Below are 20320 nucleotides of genomic sequence, written 5' to 3' on the forward strand. Positions count from 1 at the left end.
TCTCTTTTTCAGCATCTTCTGTGTATATGTGAAATGGATTTGGAAGCCTCACATAGGTTACACGGTGGTCTGTCATGTTTCCCAACAATAATCTTCTTGTGCTAAAGTTGCAAATCTCTCTGGTTTTTGTATTTGGGAGCTCAGACAACAAAGATTAAATCAGTCCAAAGGCTTAGTGATCAGTGCACCATCAACTCCCTTAAAAGGTGCAGAACGATGCAGTGAAGTATGTCCATTCTCCCCAGAGATCCCTGCTAATAAGAGGGCCTGTATTTATATAAGAGCCCCCCTAGTGGATACCCCATAATCCTGCCTGACCCCTTTTCATCCCTGCCCCATCCTCGTGCCTCTCTGCAGTCCCTGGCTTCAGTCTCATCCTCACCCCAAATCAGCAGAGGTAAAGAACTCTTTAATACACTTTTTTTTTTCTCAAATTATTTTTGAAGAAGGGGAAATTGCTTGTCCTCCTTACTTGCTTGATGAGAAGGAGAAGAAACTGTTGGACTATTACACATGCCATCTCTCCTATTCTTCCTTGTTGTCCAATTTTCCTCCTTCTTTTCTCTTTGACCTGCAGCTAAGAAAAGCAAACAAGATGCCCACCAGCGAGCGTTTCGACTGCCATTACTGCAAAGACTCCCTGCTGGGAAGAAGTACATAATGAAAGAGGACACGCAGTAATGCACTAAGTGCTATGAAAACTTGTTCGCTAACAGCTGCGAGGCATGCTCTTTACCAATTGCTGTAACTGCAAGGTAAGAAAGCAACAGTGTAGCACAGATATAGTATAGTGCAAGATAAGAATGTAACTGGTTATGTTACTGTTTTGACTCTGTAGATAAGAAATGTGGATGTATTTTCTTTTTTAAATGTTTGTGCTCATTAGCCTTACAGAATATCAATAATAATCACATGCTAAATATTTGCAGGATCTGTCCTATAAGGATCGCCACTGGCATGAGCAGTGCTTCAAGTGTGCCAATTGCAGCCGCTCACTAGCGGAAAAGGCCTTTGCAGCCAAGGATAATTTGTTGCTCTGCACTGAGTGTCATGCACATGATTACTCCTCCAAGTGTACCACCTGCAAGAAAACCATCATGCCAGGTACATGCAGTGATGACTAGTAATGGATAATGTCACCAGAAAGCTAGATCATTATATACTGCTATATCAATGTTCTGAGGTTATGGGGGATAACCTTGGCCAACATATTGGGGGGGGACCTCTTCAAATATCAATTTCGAAAGTACAAAAACCAAAAAGATACGCCTGGAAAATGTAAATTAACAAATATTAAGGTCTTTTTTTATACGCATTATTATTATATGTACAAACATATATGTTGGGAAAAAATAGCAAGGAATGGAATTCTTCCTTTTCATTAAATTCTTTCCAAGATTATTTCGATTGCATCATCCCCTCCCTACAGACAAAGCAGGACTGCTCTGGGCCACGGTGTGTTTCTGTCATAGAGGGACCATATGCTGACTAAGCTGCTCTCATCCCATGTGCCAGGTTCCCGCAAAATGGAATACAAGGGGAACAGCTGGCATGAGACCTGCTTCCTGTGCCACCGCTGCCAGCAGCCAATAGGAACCAAGTCCTTCATCCCTAAAGACACAAGTTACTTCTGTGTGCCCTGCTTCGAGAAGCAGTTTGCATACCAGTGCTGTGCTTGTAAGAAGGTAGGGTTACAGCTGAGTGGATTACATATATTGACTGCTACAGTAAATCCCCCTGACTCTGGCATTTTAGTGTTACTCGCAGTGTATGAAGAAAGTAAAGGGAAAAAACAGGAATGGCATTGTGTGTTTCTTAGTGTTAAGCTCTTTCTTTCTCTTGCCTCTTTGTGCTACCTCTAGGCCAATCACAAACAGGTGGGGTGACCTACCAAGACAAGCCCTGGCACCGCGAGTGTTTTCTATGCATTGGGTGCAGAAAGCAGCTGTCAGGCCAGCGCTTCACCAGCAGGGAGAATTACCCCTACTGCCTGGAGTGCTTCAGCAACCTATATGCTAAGAAGTGTGTGGGCTGCACCAAGCCCATTACTAGTGAGTGTTCATTTAATCTAATACCAATCACTCTCCTCCTCATATTTAAGCCCTTGAGTTTCTGTTGTGTAGGGACTGGACAATGTAATGAATTTACATTTTCATGAATACATGGATCTGTGATGCGTGCAGGTCTGGCAGGGGACAAGTACATCTCCTTTGAGGAACGCCAGTGGCACAGTGAGTGTTTCACCTGCATGCAGTGCTCTGTGTCACTGGTGGGACGCGGCTTCCTCACCCAGCGTGACAACATTTTGTGCACTGACTGCGGGAGGGAGAAATGACCTTTACATGACAGGATCACAGCTTTACCCAAATAACAACAAAGCTGGCATTCTGATACAAATACTGTGGATCTATGAGTTTCCCGCAAGAATGCCTGGTACATGCACAGCCTCCAAGTGTCATTATTTTGGTGTGTTTTTAAAAGGGAAAACATTAGTTCTTGCATGTGACTCACACATATGCACACACACACATACATGGATTGCAATGAGTTTCCATGAAGATACATTTTTAAAGTTAAGGTGGCATGTGTGCTTTTCTTGATGAGGAAAAACTGTCTTTAGCTGCAGCTTAAAGAAAACGTCACCTGTCTGATGCAGTTTATTGTGCATTTGTTGTGCCAAGATAAAAATGTATTCACACTAAAGAAACAATAAATGATGCATGATTTTTGGATTTGCCTGAAGCAAATATTTGTTGCAATAAAGATTTATTTTAGTACTGCTTTAATTCACCTCATTATAACTTAATCTTCTTCCCCAAGTCTTTTGTATATTTAACTCAAATTCCATAGGGAGGACAGAGGACACAAAGTTCACTGTAACAGATATAGCTGTGGTGGTAGTTTTTTTTTTTTTTATGGCCACAGTGTCTTCTCGAAGTTATACTTGAGGCAATCATTGCCATAAAACAAACCCCCTTGCTGTGTTTCTGTTGCCTCTGGACCTCATCAAACCCATCTCATGGACGTTGTAAACAAACTCAAAGAGAACATATATAGTTTGATCAGAAGATCACTTCTACTTGTCCATTATCCACTGACCAAAGTGACCACTTAAGTCTGCATACCAAGAACACAAGTAGCCGTAACTGTGGCCACCTCAAAATATCCATCTTCCTCACCATGAACTTGTAAAAGTTGGTTTTCTTGGTGAGGCTGTTGGATGAGTTGTGTAAGTGTCCTCACATGGCAGGATGAGCGGCACAAAATGCTGACATAGATTTCCTGTCAGGATATAGTCACATGGGGGGGGGGGTTGTAACTATTTTACAGTTCATAAACTTGCAGAGGAATTACAGGAAGGTTGAAGAACAGAGAGGTAGGAATGTCTTACTGCACTTTTTTCATGCAAAAAGAAGTGTAGCTTTGATTTAAGCAGATATCAGTGAAATTTAAAAGAACTCTTTTCCTCTTTGCTTGAACTGCATCCATTTTCCTACATCAATTAATTCCTGCAATGGCTTTTAGTGCTTTCAGAAGAGCTCACATATATGAAAAGCGAGCAGTCTCAAAAGAGGACAAGTCCTGCATCCAGTGCCTTGAGTGCTATGACCGAAATATTTACATAGGGACCAAAGATGCAGCAGTCCAACACCTCATTCTTACAAGCAGCACAAAGGGAGATATGAGCGTTGGCCTGACCAAAATCAGAGAAGGTAGGGCAAGAAAACTAGGCTCAAGCAACTCTGTAACTCAGCTGAGGGCAGTCCCACTTTTCAACCATCTGCTGGTCCTGTGGGACCGGAGCGTTACTGCCCTCAACATGTTTTCCTTAGAGCCTGTTCCTGCTCTGAAGAAGATCCAGCACGTGTCTTTGTTTGAGGTGTGCGACTCATCGCTCACATCACAGGCAACATGTGTGCAGATGGTGACATCCTCCAGCCGCAGGAAAGTGCTCCTGATCCATGTGGTGGGAGTGGACAGGTGGGAGTTGTAAAGGAAGTCTCTTTGCTCCAAGACCCTGTGGCCTTGGCAGTGGATGGTGCAACTCTGTGTCTTGCTACCAGTGACAGGTACCTCCTCTGTGATATTCAGACTGGGAGCTGTGAGGAGCTTTTTCCTCATAATCACAGCAGGCAGTATGTCATCGTTACCTCACTGGGACAAGGTGAATTCCTCCTGAATGGGCCTGAATATTTGGGTAAGAGCTGCATGTGTCATATGTCATCTTTCTTAGCTTCCAAAGCAGCTCATTTCATATCACTCATAAGTCATTAATCCATCTAGCCAGAGGATATTTATTTTGCCAAGATCTTATTTGTCCATCCTCATCCCTCAGGCATGTTTGTGATGAAGACGGGGATATGCCAGCGCCCTCCCCTGCAGTGGCCTCAGGAGGTGCTGGGGGCCGGGGTATGTTTCCCTTACATCCTAAGCCTGCAGCCCGAATTGTTGTCTGTCTACAGCATGTTAGATCAGCAACGCAAACAGACTGTGAGTCTCAATGGAGCAAAGGGTCTGCTTTCCACTTCAGGTAAACCAGGCGACATCAGTTTATCATCTAATCCAGGTCAGACTAGTCACACAGAGTCTGACGTTGCTTTGAAAAGACATAGCTGTTGTTTGTCTCAGTTTGTACCAATTCTGTCAGTCATTCTTGCACCTACTGAGAGTTTCTAAAAGCCGAACGCAAATCTCCCCTCAGACGGTGTGTTAGTGTTCACAGACAGAGACATTTTCAGCCTGACCCTGGTGCCATTCGAAGAGCAAATCCAGGCACTTGTAAGACACGGTAGGGTTGAGGAGGCCTTACTGCTGCTGGAAGGAGCTCAAAGCCATCGTCCACTTGACTCATACAAGGTGAAATAGAATGTATAGACACACTGAAGGATGCAAACATGGCACTAATTTTAAACTTTAGATTCAGCATTATCTGGTTGGCATCTCTAAACCTTTTTGTTGCTTTTATTAGGATATATCTAGTACTGCTATAACTCCATTTGCAGATCCATGCATTACAAAATCAAATGCACAATACTGTTTGAATTAACATTTCATTGCTGCAGATCAGATTGTCAAAGCATGGACTAGTTACACCAAAGTGAATATATTGTAGGTGTATTCGATGTTGATTGCAACTGAGGACAGCAGATAGTGTTAGACTTTTAGTGTAATATGTGCCATATCTCAGCTTACAGGTTTAAGGTGAAGAGGTCAGAATTACAACGTTGATGAATCATAGTCATTCCTCATTTTTGTGCTACTTGTTTTTCTTGAAGTGTAACATTTTAGCCTCCAGAGAGTCACAGTGTCTTCTGCCATCAGCTATTTCAGTTCACAATTTTGGCACATTAATTATGTTCATTACAATATGTTCCCTTTTCCCTTGCAGGAGCTACAGAAGGCCATCAATTGCCTGGCTGGATTTGCTCATTTTACCAGGATGGTCTTTTCCCAAGCCAGATATTATTCATGTGAGAAGTGGCCCCCCCCCCCCCCCCCCCCCCCCACCCCCCCCCCCCCCCCCCCCCCCCCCCCCCCCCCCCCCCCCCCCCCCCCCCCCCCCCCCCCCCCCCCCCCCCCCCCCCCCCCCCCCCCCCCCCCCCCCCCCCCCCCCCCCCCCCCCCCCCCCCCCCCCCCCCCCCCCCCCCCCCCCCCCCCCCCCCCCCCCCCCCCCCCCCCCCCCCCCCCCCCCCCCCCCCCCCCCCCCCCCCCCCCCCCCCCCCCCCCCCCCCCCCCCCCCCCCCCCCCCCCCCCCCCCCCCCCCCCCCCCCCCCCCCCCCCCCCCCCCCCCCCCCCCCCCCCCCCCCCCCCCCCCCCCCCCCCCCCCCCCCCCCCCCCCCCCCCCCCCCCCCCCCCCCCCCCCCCCCCCCCCCCCCCCCCCCCCCCCCCCCCCCCCCCCCCCCCCCCCCCCCCCCCCCCCCCCCCCCCCCACACACACACACACACACACACACACACACACACACACACACCCCTCGACATAACACTCCAAATTCAAAACATGATAAATTAATCTCAGAAAACTGCTCCAGAAATGTGCCTTTCCTGCCAATTCTACATGAACTCTAAAACAAATCAATACTTATTACCCACTTCAACAGCAAAGGTGAGCTGGACCCCAGAGAAATCATTCGCCTCTACCCTGATATATGTCTCGGTGTGGACTTTCAATCTCATCTTGATCAAATAAACAAGGGCAGAGATCTCCAGGTGCTCGAGAAGGAGGACAGAAACAAATTTCATCGTTACCTGGCCTTCCTGGGAGATTTTCTCAGAGCAGTAAAAGGGACAGAGCAAGGCCTGAAGTGCAGTAAGGCAGTGGACAGCACCCTCTTGAGGCTGTATATAGAAATGGAAGATGGTGAAAAACTCCAACAGCTTGTGGCCTTTCCCAATAATTGCAGCCTGGACCTCTGTGTTCCTCTTCTGGAGCAAAACCCAAAGGTGAAAATGAAAAATTATTAGTTACACAAATGACCTGCAATCACACCAATATATTTTGCTTAGAGCATAAACCTGCTTTTTGGTTTTAAAAGAACTGTTTCAAATACTTTAATTTTTTGAGAATCTTTCTTTTTTTTTTTCAGGTTTTTTGCTTTAGGTTCCCTCTATGAAGTCATGGATGCTAAATGATGCAGTAAAGGTCTTTCCCCCCCCACAAAACATCGCACATCAGCATACAGAATTGATGTATGAAGGTCATGTGTTGTAACTGGTTATATTCTTCCAGATTTGGTGAAGATTACAGACGGCTTCTATAAGGATTCTTCCTGCTCAGATGTATATGGACACATAGTGAGGACCCTCAGTCAGCTCAGAGACAAAGACAACCGTGTGGGAATTGCAGATTGGATTTTACAAAGAAACCAAGAGGTGCCCTTTCAATTTTTCACGCTCACTGCTAAACTGCAGAGGGCAGAGTTGTACAATACAACTATGTATTGCAGATACAGACAAATTAAAGGAAAAAACTGAAATTTGATGCCCCCTATAGTGAGGGGATCTGGTGGGTCACTTTCTGTATGCTGGTTGGGCATTTTGCTGCCATGATTTGAGTCTGCTTGTTTTAAGAGGAAAGCTTGCAGTCAGTTGTGCCAAGTGAATGGCCACCCTTTGTGCTGTGAGGATGGTGATACCTTCATCTGCAGTAGAGTCACTGAATAGTTTAATAAGTATGAAACTGTCTGAATCATATGCTGTGGCCTTTTAAGGTCACGATATCTCAGGGACATTTGGACTGTCGTATTAGACAGTGTGTTTGACAAACATTATCAAAACACCAAATGAGCAATGTCTTTCAAAAGAATCATATTCCATCCCTCCAGCAGAGTTCAAGAAACTTGTATAATCAATGCAAAAATGCATTAAAGCTATTAAGGTGACATGTGTGTGTATATATATATATATATATATATAATTTTTTGTTTTAAATGCTGATAAATCTCATGTGATTACTAGAGTGTAAATTATGTGTAAATGAGGTAAATGTGGGTATATCAACAGTTCTAATCCCAGAAACAATTTCTGTGTAAACTGCCTTTGAGCCAATTTGTGGTCATTAATTGAACCAGTTTCCTTTATTTGATAAAGACAGGTGTGCAGATTTTCACCAAGCGTCCACCAGATGGTCAATTTGAAACACCAGATGTCCTTACATTACTGGAGAAGTTTCCACTGGCATTGATTTTCTATCTTGAGTACTTAATCCACGATTTAAACAGCGAGGTGGGTACAGCACAGCTTCTAATCTAATAGCCTAAATTAAATGCACAAACATGATTGATGTAATCTGCCCTCAGGAAGAGAGCCATCACAACCGTCTGGCCCTGGCATATGTTACTCAGATGCTGCAAAAGAAGATGAAACAGACTCAAATGTGAGGGTGACCAGAGGGAAAGCTGCAGGCAGCTGCTATGGGAGTCCAAATTCTATAACATCTCCACAGTGTATGGTGTGTGTATTCCTTGTATTAAAATAAATCATTACAGAATTTGCGACAAATTAAATATCATGATTTTTTTACTCACTGCAGACAGCATAAAGTCAACAACCCTACACCCAGAGAAAGCTATTCTCCTTGGTAGAGCTGGTGAACACTGCCAAGCACTGCAGATGCTTGTACCATGAGGAGAAAGACCTCCAGGCTGCAGAGGCCTACTGCTGCAGGGCTGTCCAGGACCAGGGTTCACAGTTCAGGCAGGTCCTCCTGCTCACTCTTCTCCAAATCTACTTGAGCTCCAAAGATCTCACAGGTGCAGCTGTGGATCTACTCAATAACCACCCTCAGGTTTTTGCACTGGAGAAGGTACTCCAGCTCCTTCCTGAATCATGGTCTGTTCAACTGGTCTCTCAGTTTTTAATTGGATCCCTCAGGGAAAACTTCCACCAGATGCAGATGGGAAGACTGCAACAGGCTTTGGCACGGGCGGAACTCTTGAGGCACAAGGTCATTTGGGTGAGTTTAATGATATAGTTCACATTTTTACTGCAGTGAACACTGAATGTATTATTTTTCTTTATGAGCTCTGTTACACTTTTACTCTCTCGTCTGTAGATGCGGGCATCAAAAACAAAGTTCAGAGTGGACAAGGAGCAAAAATGTAGCGTTTGCCAGAGAGACCTCACAGAACCACACTTTGCCCGTAACCCGCAGGGTGAGCTGATGCACACAGGCTGCATGGGCCACTCTGCATTGTAGAAACATAGATATGTCTGTCTTTGTTTTTAATTTTGTTTGTTTGTTGTGCTTTTGCAAAACTGCATGCTCTTTTTCAGAGTCTCTGCACTCTTAAGAATCACATTCATTTCTAGAAGGCTACATTTCTGCTTCCTACCTGATGATTGTTCTAAGCATAAAGGCAAACCCTCTACAAGAATTCAAGATTACAAAAAAATATATTATTTAAATAAAGGGATGGAAAAATGCAAAAGACCAAGCGCTGCACTTTTTGGAGGCAACATGTCGGATCCATTTTTAGACAGATTGTGGACAGCAGGGCAATAAAGTGAATTGAGAAAAACTGTCAGGGGTATATTCACTGATCAGACAGTGGTATTTTACATGGAAACCACCTGTGGTCACCCTGATGACCAGAAGAATATGGCCATCCTCCACTGCTGTATATATACATGTCTGCCATCATGGTTCCACTGTGTATATTTGTCTACACAGGGCTGGAAATAGACAGTCAACAACTGAGAGGCTGCATGTGAGAGACTTTTTTATTCAGCACAAGCATTAATATACATTTATTACATCCTAAAATAAAAATCACAATTGCAGGCTTAAAACTGAAACGCAAACACTGAGGTCAAAGCTTTGGGTCACTTATTTAATAAACTAATTTTACAAGCAGCAAAATAGCATGTCTGTGCCGTGTATAGAATATGAAATCAGAGGTAGTTTTTTTCCAGCATCATCACTATATCATTAGAGAGCATCCATAAAACACAAACTCCAGTGTGTCCACATGTACAGCATGGAACTCGTCTGAATACTTAAACATATATCATTAGAGTCATGAGGTATTTGTCTATTTGTGCTGTTAATTTTGTCATTAAGGCTAACCATACCAATTTCTTTATTCTGGTGCATTTTGAGACAAGAGCTCAGGAGACGCCTAAAGCAGCAAGAACACTAACTCAGGCATTTGGTTGGACTGCTTAAGTTTGGGCTGGGGTTGAGTGACTAATTGCAGTGCAGATAAATACTGAATTAACACTGAGCTGCTCTTTGCAGTTGCCTCGCCAAGATTTCTTCACTTTTCTCCCCTGCTGGGGTTTTTGGGGGAAGTTTTTCATTGTTCTCACTGCAGGCCTTAAAGTTCATTTGATGTCCCGCAATGCAGGTCTTAAAAGGCATTTTGAGAGTGTAACTAGGATTAAGGGCCACACGAATAATACACTTGACTTAAGCTTTAACTTGAAAATTGTCACCTTGGGTGGATATATTTAACCTCAGACACTTAAAAATGAAGTGACTCACGAGACCCAATAAACTGTATTTTTAGCTTTTTACTTTATGTGGATGCAGGAAATTACCACATCTCCTCCTTCATATCGGCTCCTTATAATTTTGACAACCTAGGCATTTACTTTTCATCTTAAGCAATCTTGGGTGAACAGCTGAAAGATATGAGTGCTCCCCCACACACCTTTTTTTTTTTTTTTTTTTACTTGTTTTGAGATGTGAGGGAGTCTCTCAGGTTATTTACACTGACAGGGAGGGCTGCTTCTCTCGCACTGGCTGCTCTTTGGGTCGTGCTTGATGACCAGTAACCACTGGGTGGACCTGGGGCCGTGATTACGTCCACTCCTTCCTTCTCACGGATATCCTCAGGGACCATTAATGTTGTTTTGAGCACTTGTGGTGATGCTTTACCTCAAAAAATGTTTTTTCTCACTTTGATTGTGTTTGACCAACAGCCATAAGTAACCAAAAGGTAAAAATACACAGGCACAAATATGAAACACCTTCCAGATAAATTAAGGCTGCAGAAAGAACCTGTTGTGCATTTAAATGAATTAATTTAATGTAATATTTCCAATATGGAGTTCAATGCGAACCTACTGGCACCTTGGATTGCAACAGGGTGCTCCCTGGATGCTGCAGGGTGCAGGCCTGATGATGATTTTACATGTAAGGGAATGGACTAGATGCAAACATCAGCAGTTATGAAGGAAAGAGCGGTAGGTATCCAGACACTGGTCTCCCATTATAAATATCCATGCCACCACAAAGTCAGCACTAGAGAGGAAAACAAGGACATTTTCTGCTTTTCTAAATTTAAAGGAAAAAAAATGTCTGATGTCTGGATTGTTGCATGTAACTGTGTACATCATTTTGGACTTTCAAACACTGTTTTTAACAAATTTAAGAAGAAGAATTGTAATAAGTGTTTGGCTGTGAAATACTTTTCACAAAAAAAAAAAAACTTGAAAATGTTTCTCATCATGCATGAAGTTTGAGGTCACTTAAAAAATGTAGCATATAGCTATTGATATATATAAATATTGATCAGAAAAGTTGTAGCTGACAGTAATTAGAGACATTGTTCATCATAAACCATTTATGAATTTCCGCAGACACACACAGACCAAGTTTCAGAAGTCGTCACGCTGAAAACTGCTGATTAAAGAAGCAATAAATTCTGCCAGTGCAGTGTCTGGTGCACCAGCCTTTTGTGAGTTTAATCATAGTCTGAAAATATACCGCAAAAGAGGGGGAGAAACTGGCAAATGTTTTCATACAACAAGATATACCACTCTGCAAACCAGTGCAATTGTGCCATTGTGGGTACCATTTGATGAAACTGCCAGTGAAGGACCTGTGAGGCATCTCTGTTTCGAACTACTCGCCCTCTGTCACAGTTGTGCAGCGGGGCCTCCCACTTCTTTCTCTTCTTGTAGGAGCCAAATTTTGCTGCTTTGTGATAGAGAGTAAGAAATCTACAGTTTTGAGGAAATTTTCCCCATTTCTTTCATGAGTTTCCGAATAAAATACCTTTTAGGGGGCATTTTGAAACTGGCTGATGCTCCAGACAGTCAGCTAGTCAAACGTATCAGCCATCCTGCTTTCTTAATGCTAAATTAATTAGTTGTTTATGCATCCATGTATCCACCAACTTTCTTGTACACTGTACCCTGCTTCTCATATGGCGAGAAGCAGGGTACACCTGCTGCTCACCTGTCCAATCACAAGACTACTTAGTTGTTTTTGTTACTTTAAAAGTTATGAAGATGTCTCTCCACTTTGGCACTAGACCTAAAAATACTCTGTGGTGCATGATGTCTTTAATGTTACGAAAATTGCGTCAGGTACCTCACTCAACAAAGCTGCTGGGGAAATGAATACACAATGTTTCTCTATGTATCATGCATCATATTTATAGTCAAATCCACAAATTACTGTATCGCATCCCTTATGACGCATTTTTCTGGCTTGGTGGTTGACAAGAGACAAGGAGAATCTTAATTTGCAACCTTTTTGGTAGCAATAATGGTAAGGTAGCAGAAAACCTAAACGATTGCACTTAAATTCCCATTTTACCCAACAAAACTAATTCTGTAGATAGCTGAATAAGCATGGGAATAACAGCCAAAGAGGATGATCAAAGCATAACTTTTTTTAACTCCTAAGGCAACACTCTCATTTTCATGACTTGCTACCTTGGGGTTTGGCAGAGTGCCACTGGGTGAAATGCGTTGGGGGGCCCACTGGAGTTATAGAGAGCAGGGACAGTGACCACAACCACCCACCCTGCCCTGCTGCTCCGAGGCATGGGAGGCATGGGTTATATGCATCATACTATGTGATAGAGAGTCTACAAAGCCAGCGCTGTTCCTATTTGCCTCGTTCAGCATTTAAGTGTTTTTTGACAGGATATTTGAGGGAGCTATGATATATCTCAATTTTGTTAATAACTGTCACTTTTATAATAATCATGTTTGCTGCTAAACTCTCAGTTATTGCCTCAAGATAATTAGTTTACCTAAGAAGTGAATAAAATTAGTAGAAAGGGACTGTACCAATATTTAGCAGGGGTAAGAAAACGGTGGGGGAATTGTAAGTTTGTGGGAAATGAGGAAGAACTGTGTTTTTTAATTAATTTTTTTTTAAATTCTATATTAAAACCCTGGATTCTGCATGCATATTTTTGGTCCATGAACAATTTAAGCTCACACACTTTTGTTCACAGTTAACTAAAGCAAAACACCTGGTATAATGTAAGCAAATGTTTTCTTCTTTATACAACCAGCTGATACAGAGGCAAATGTACAGTACTATGTCTTGAACCCCTCCTACCCCTCCTTTCTTTATATTTGCTTCCAAGGAGGCAAATTTGGATCAGTAGTTCTCCAGGCTTTCTGAAGGTCTGTCAATTTTTTCTCTGGACATTGGCTACTTTTTGAATCATTCTCAGTCCAGCATTGTACCTGAATATTTTCAGAGGAATGTACTAACAAGTAAATCCTGTAGAATATGCACACTTACAGCCTGGGCGTGGGTTATATTATAAAGCGTTACCTTTTTTTACTCCCTGACCTGTAAATCATTGAAGCAAAAAGCCAATTAACTCAAGGGCTAAACCAGTGTTGTGTCTTCACATAACAGACAACTTAACAAAGAACCAGTTTTAATTGTATCTTTGGGCACTTGTTACTAGCGGTGTTTTTACAAAAATGCATAATGTGTCAAATCATCATCAGTATGTACAGTCACTCAGCAGCGAGTGTCTACAGTCATCTTAAAACATGGTGGAGGATCTGTCATGGTTTGAAGCTACATTTCGGCCAGTGTGTTGGAGATCTTGACAAATTTGATGATATATGAACATCACGACACCGCAATGCCGTAAAAGCATACCTGGATAGAAAAACACATAATGGAACACTATCAGTCATGGATTGGCTGGAGAATCCAGATTCAGCATTACTGAAGCAATGCGAGCTGTGTTGAAGAATAAAGGTGGTCGTACCAATATTTACTTTCAAACTTGTTAGAAATTGTACAAACTCTGTTTTCCCCTTATATACTATATTTCCATGTTTGCTCAAGTTTCAATACATTGCTGCATCTATTTCCCATTTTCCTGGCAAAAACTAAAGAAATGAGAGCGCACAGTGCTTTATCATTTGGAGGGGTTTTTCTGTCTATCTGGTGAGTATATAGTTCATAATGAATTTCTTTAGGCTCTCTTGTTGGTCTTTACCAGCTCCTGAGGGCTCCTTATCAAATAAATCGAAATTAAAAAAGATATCTTTCAATCCAGTCATCCTATAATTTTATAAAGTCTGACACTTTTATGCTCTTCTTTTGCACTGAACTTGCCAAACATTTCAAATAAACAGAAACCCTTTTCAAACACTTTATTCACTGACCTGAAGTCAACCATAAATAGATATATTCTGGAAAAACTTAATTGGCATTAGCTTAATGATATGTACTTTACAAGACTAATGGCTCAATCTTGGATGGAGAATGCGAGGTTTTGGAAAGTGTAAGCTGTTTGGCTGCTGCATGTGTTTACACTGCTCTTTTCTAATGAGAGAATTTTCAAGTGGAGAGTTAAGTACTCAGCTCAGGTCTAACTGTGGCCTTCCACCTGGTCTGTTGGATTTAGAAGTTTGTGTCTCATGTCCAGGTCTATCACTTTTCATGTGTGCATCATTTGGGTTTCTGGGAACAGAAACAAAGGACCTGCTGAGTACTCTAAAAGTTGGCAATAAACTACAATTTGGTCCAACTGCTTCACTGTTACACACCCATTTATGTAAATACATTTAACTATCCATCAATTAATTGTATGTACAAATAAGCTTAATTCACATTTTGACACTTGCATATTAGAGCATTGAGTGTCTGACAAGAGCAAGCTGGAGGTGATCAATTTAGTCCCACAAAAATGGTCTTTCCTGTGTGAAAGGAATATAATTAAAGTGTCAACAAAAGAAGGAACGTGTGTTCTGCACCACACTGGAGATTTATCTGTGAGACTGTGCCCTTATGTGGTCTTTGACACTCCTGATTACAGAGCATGTGTTGCATCAAGTTACTGTTACTGTACCCTGGGAACACTGAAAAGTAAGGACACACATAATTAGACATTTAGCACTAATCTTCCCCACACATGAACACTCCCTTCACCACATCATATAGGCCAGGGAGTTAAAATTGTCCCAACACCCCCGATTTCATCTGCTGGAGTCTGAAACACTCTGTCTCTGCTATCAAGGACTGAACTTACTGTAATCCACACGATAAAATCCCAAGAGGAGTATGAAATACAACACTCACCCCAAAAGACCTCATTTAATTTAGTGAAAAGTCTGCACAGTACTGCTGCTCTAGTGACCTATCATAAACTTATATATAGCAATCAAAGTTCAAGTCAGAGCACTGACAAATTAGGGGTATATTGTACTTAAGCATAGAATTACAATTCTATTTCTACAGATCGAACATCTCCGCAGCCATCGAGAGAAGGTTATTTCAAGGCTTTCATTAAGTCTTTCACGACCCGATTTTCTGCTGATGTGAGGCGGTACAAAATCTCTGCAGTTTGTGGTTTCATGCACCAACACATGCCCATACTTGAGAGTATTTCAAGAGTGACCAAGCATCACTTTGCATCTAAAAAAAAATGCAAAGAACAATTCCCAAAGAGTACAGGATGTACTCTGAAAGAGAAAACAAAAGGGAAAAAAGAATACATATAAAGTTAATATTGGCCTATAATTTTTCATTAATTTGTGTTATAGTTTGCATTTTTCCTTCTCATTTAGTTGTTAACTTGGTCTTTGCTGTGAACAGTAACTTGCATTGTACTTTAGTGCATTTACTGAAGTGCTTAAAAGAGAAATGCAGATATCAACGTCTGCTTATCAGTCTTGGAAAGCAATCCGTTTTGAAAATGTGGTTTAATTCAGATTATTTCAGATTTCACTTGAGTAGCTTTGGTTGAGCCCAAAAGACTGTATGTCCATCTAGAAGCTAAATTTAAATGAAGTTAAATGAAGAGCGATGCTAAATCAGTGCTGTAACTACTTTAAAAAATATTTTGCAGTATTTGAATAGAACAACATATCAGAAAAAACTACTGTGCAATTTTACTTATTACTAAAATTTCAGTGTAAAATCTTCCCTAAAATATAAAAATTTACTTATTTGAATTGTTTTTTTAGCTTTTAAGTGCATAGAAAAGCAGTATCTTTGGGTCAACATCTGTTTACACGTTTATGCGTTGCTGAAGTTAAGAGGTCACATTATAGCGATGCAGAAACACCTTTAGCAGCAATAACTTGAAAATTCTTTTCTCTCTGATTTTATCAGTGTCTCACAGGAATTTTGGCACACTCTTCTTCACAGAGTTGCTTCAGTTCATTGAGGTTGCTGGCTATGCACAGGTCTGTTAAGGTCCCACCACAGCACTGGGCTGGACTCTAATTGGGCCATTACAACTATTTAATTCTTTTCTTTTGACCCAGTTTGGGCCAAGCTTTAGCTGTCGTACAGATGGCCTCACATACATGCACATACTCCTCATATACAGAGGAGTTCGTAGTTGGATCACTGACTGTGATATGCCCAGGTCCCGTGGTTGCAAAATAAGCCCAAATCATCACCCCTCCACGACCATGCTTGACATCTGGTATGAGGTGTTTGTGCTGATATGCTATGTTTAGTTTTCACCAAATGTGGCACTGTCCAGTGTGGCCAAACATCTTCACTTTGGTCTCATCTGTCCAAGCACATCATTCCAGAAGTCTTGTGGTTTGATCAGATTCAACAAGCTAAGCCATGCTGACATGTTCTTTTTAGTGAGAAGAAGCTTTCTCTTGGTAAACCCTTCCAAACAAGCCATACTTGTGCAGTCTTTTTTCTAACTGTGCTGTCATGAACAGAGGCCTGGAGAGTCTGAGATGTATCTTGGGTTTATTACAGTTTCTCTGAGCATTGCACTGACTGATCTTTGGGTGAATATTCTGGGGCATGGAAGAAGACTGGGAACTGATTTGAATGTTTTCCACTTGTGAATAATCTTTTGTAAAATGATGGAAATGACCTTATAACCTTCCTATTTTGGTGGGCAACAATTGTTTCTTCAAGGTCATTGCTGATGTCTTTCCTTCTTGGCATTGTGTCAACACACACCCGAATGCTCCAGACCAAAAAACTACCAGTGTCTTATACACTTGCTCACACTTGCTGATGATCAATTAATCAAGTGCAAGCACATACTGCTTCCATAATGACAGTGTAATACATATGTTATGTTTTATTGTTCACCTGAGGGTGTTTGTACCTCATTTTAAGACCTAGTAAGGACTAGATGTTTTTTTTATTATGTACTAATAGGTCAAACCTTAGAATTGAAGGAAAGTGTAATTTCTTTTTACCATGATTTTATCTATTATGTCACAAAATGACTTAAAGAAAATAGAAGAAAAAATACTAATTTGAATATCAGGCATGTATTTGTCCCTCATGTTTTTGGATGAACTGATGCCTTAATTCAGTCATTCATTGCCACACATTTAACTGAACTTTTTTAAAAGGCCTGTTGCATTTTGCTACTTAAGTATAACATCCAATCACTTCTTCCAGCTTTCTCTCGTCTATCATCTGATCACCGTCTACTCTGTCTATGATTGATTATTTGTTGAATGACGTGTCCACTCTAGCTTTCAGCATGTGCTCAAACACTGTGGGTTCAGATGTAAATCAAAGAGCGGCCATCATTGTGGGAAAAGCACAGTGAATCACAGCATCCTAAATAAAGCTCTGTCGCTTTCCATTGTCTAAACACCAAAACCAGCTCTCAGCTCTATAACATAACATTGTTTATGCTTAACATGTTGCTTAACGAAGCAACAAAACCATGGCAACAGCCGCTATTATATGTATGAGTAACCAGAGCAGGCTTGTTGTTAAAGCCCATAAAATCCAGGGAAGTGCGTTTGCACTGTGTTTAAATCCTGAGGCGAAAACTCCTTCATATTTTCAGATCTTTGCCTTGAAACTTTTGTGAATGTAAGATGAAATAAAAAACACAGTTTATCTGTATAAACAACTTTACTGTGAGTCTGTGTCGCATCATCTAAAATTCTTGCCTATGGCTCATGTTGAGCTGCTTAATCTTACAAGACATGTTGAAATGTACAGTGTGCCAAATCTGAATAATATTTGAATTATGTATTGAGCAAATTCCTTACATAAAGCGATAAATAAAACTTTTTTTTTATATCTCAAATCATGAATAAAAATAGAACCGGTCCACATTTAAATAAAATACCTCAAGTGCGTGATGAATAAACTGAGTTATCTGTAACAGCTATGATTTGAAAAAGCTGAGAATACCTTCCAGCTAAGACCTGGTTTGAAAATGTTTGACAAAAACTCTGCGCACCTCTGTATGACTACACATAACAGTCTCTTTTCTTTATCCTCCAGGTGATTACTGACATTTAGAGTTTACTGCTGCATTTCATCACAGAGCAGAAAGCCTAAAACGTCTGTGGAAGCATATTTCAGCTCATATTTCATTCTCTCTCTCTGTGCACAGGCTGGAGGAAAAGGCAGATTTTCATAGACTGCAGCTTAAGCTAAGCTCTCACTTGGCAGCCGATGTCAAACTGGTACAGACTGACAGACTGGAGCGACTGGGCAGCTTTTAATTCTCAAAAAAGAAAAGAAAAAAAAATGCTACTCAGCTTATAATGTAAGGTTCTGGCACATTTCCGACCTTTAATTGGAATAGGGTGTTTCACAGTCATGAAATGCTAAAGAGATAATCGCTGGTGAAAGTATAGCTTACAGTAGCTGCGTGTGTACAGGCGTGGGAATATAATTAGTCTAATTTCAATGAAGCAAACCACTTGTCTGTGAGGTTACAAAGGGATCAAACTCAACAGAGGGGCTTCGCACTGTGATAAAGTGAAAGTGAAGGGCTTTGAAATGAAGGTACAAACATGAAACTTACCTCATTTAGGCTTTAAATCTCTTATTTCAGCAGGGAAAGGAGCAAATGTTTGCAATTTACACCAGTGTGGCAGCAAAGCAACAGAAGAGGCCAAGTAAAATCCACTCAGAGTCCACTTTATTAAATATACCTGTTCAACTGCTCGTTAATGCAAATATTTAATCTGCCAATCACATGGCAGCCACAAGATGCTTGTAGGCATGTAGGCACAGTCAGGATGACCTGCTGAAGTTCAAACCGAGCATCACAATGGGGATGAAAGGTGACTTTGAATGCGGCTTGGCTGTTGGTGCCAGATAGGCTGGTCTGAGTGTCTGAGTCTTTTAGAAACTGCTGACCTACTGAGATTTTACCACACAGCCATCTCTGGGGTTTACTGAGGATGGTCAGAAGAAAAAGAAAATAGCCAGTTAGTGGCAGTTCTCTGGGCAAAAGTGTCTTGTTGATGCCAGAGGTCAAAGGAGACTGCTTCAAGCTGATAGGACAGCAACAGTAACTCAAATAACCACTCGTTATAACCAAGGTATGCAGAAGAGCATCTCTGAATGTGACAAAGCTCAAATCATCTCAAAATGGGTTCTTCAAAATGAGGTCAGTGGCTCAAATGGCCTCTACAGTCACCAAATCCCAATCCAGTAGAGCACCTTTGGGATGTGGTGGAACAGGAAACTTTCTTTATGGATAATTCAATTCAATTCAATTCAATTCAATTTTATTTATATTGCGCCAAATCACAACAAACTGTCGCCTCAAGGCGCTTTGTATTGTGGGTAAAGACCCTACAATAATACAGATACAACCCAACAGTCAAAACGACCCCCTATGAGCAAGCACTTGGCGACAGTGGAAAGGAAAAACTCCCTTTTAACAGGAAGAAACCTCCAGCAGAACCAAGCTCAGGGAGGGGCAGTCATCTGCTGTGACCGGTTGGGCTGAGGAGAGAGAAAGACATGCTGTGGAAGAGAGCCAGAGATTAATATCAATTAATGATTAAATGCAGAGTGGAGTATAAACAAAGTAAATAAGGTGAATGAGAAACAGTGCATTATGTGAACCCCCCAGCAGACTAGGCCTATAGCAGCATAACTAAGGGATGGTTCAGGGTCACCTGATCCAGCCCTAACTATAAGCAGCCAGCAAGTCTGTAACAACTGCATCATGCCATCATCATGATCCAAATGACCAGCAGGAGGTGACCTCAGTTACTGCTAAAATAATTCAGATGGTATTGCAGCCTACAGGAAGGTGACTGCACTTTTCCTGATTAATGACCTTGATGAACTTTTTCCTAATAAGTTTATGGTCTCAGTTGTTAGTTTTAAGTCTCCTTCAAGGTGGTATTATGTTAATTGTTTAAATGATTGGTCCACTGAGAGCAAAATAGAGAATAACGCAGGATAGGCTTTATGGTGTGGCTGCTCAGTGATTGACAAATCACTATCATCAACACGGTGAAGCCCAAAATGCCAAATTAAAAGCTTTAAAACAACAACCCAAACAAATGGGTGATGTGACAATGGTTCTCTTCATCTTTTATGATGACATCACTCTTATCAACCAGGTTCAGCAGACAGCTGCTTCCACCGAAAAAGCTCAACAAAACTCAAGCATTGAACAAATAACAAATAGGTCAGAAATACTGCAATAAATAAATGCAAATGTTACACTGCATATTGTGCAAAAATGCAACTGCTTGTCTATTTACTCATCAATGCCATTAATTAATTCAAGATATGTTTACAGCCTGTGAGCACAAAAATTTGATGTATCTGGTTGCTTAAGCAAGCTTAAGATCTGTACTGCTACTAGTTTTCTAGTTTCAGTTCACTGAAATTAAT

General features: G+C 41.5%; 2 protein-coding genes across 2 annotated transcripts; both read left to right on the forward strand.

Moving 5' to 3' along the window:
* Window positions 1–595: 595 nt before the first annotated feature.
* Window positions 596–2737, forward strand: LOC115772471 (four and a half LIM domains protein 2). Its single transcript, XM_075074345.1, is given in 7 exon segments — window positions 596–641; window positions 644–739; window positions 742–755; window positions 930–1104; window positions 1516–1701; window positions 1863–2051; window positions 2184–2737. Coding segments are annotated over 7 exon segments (858 nt in total). The 3' UTR covers window positions 2336–2737.
* Window positions 2738–3461: 724 nt separating this feature from the next.
* LOC115773054 (transforming growth factor-beta receptor-associated protein 1) lies at window positions 3462–12198 on the forward strand. Its single transcript, XM_030719559.1, is given in 17 exon segments — window positions 3462–3986; window positions 3989–4198; window positions 4337–4531; window positions 4703–4857; window positions 5390–5459; window positions 5462–5471; window positions 6102–6440; window positions 6585–6629; window positions 6714–6873; window positions 7591–7725; window positions 7800–7851; window positions 7854–7897; window positions 7900–7951; window positions 8033–8121; window positions 8123–8455; window positions 8555–8654; window positions 12140–12198. Coding segments are annotated over 17 exon segments (2520 nt in total). The 5' UTR covers window positions 3462–3514.
* The last annotated feature ends 8122 nt before the right edge of the window (window positions 12199–20320 follow it).

Source organism: Archocentrus centrarchus, chromosome 22 (genome assembly GCF_007364275.1).
Source record: "Archocentrus centrarchus isolate MPI-CPG fArcCen1 chromosome 22, fArcCen1, whole genome shotgun sequence".
NCBI lineage: Eukaryota > Metazoa > Chordata > Actinopteri > Cichliformes > Cichlidae > Archocentrus > Archocentrus centrarchus.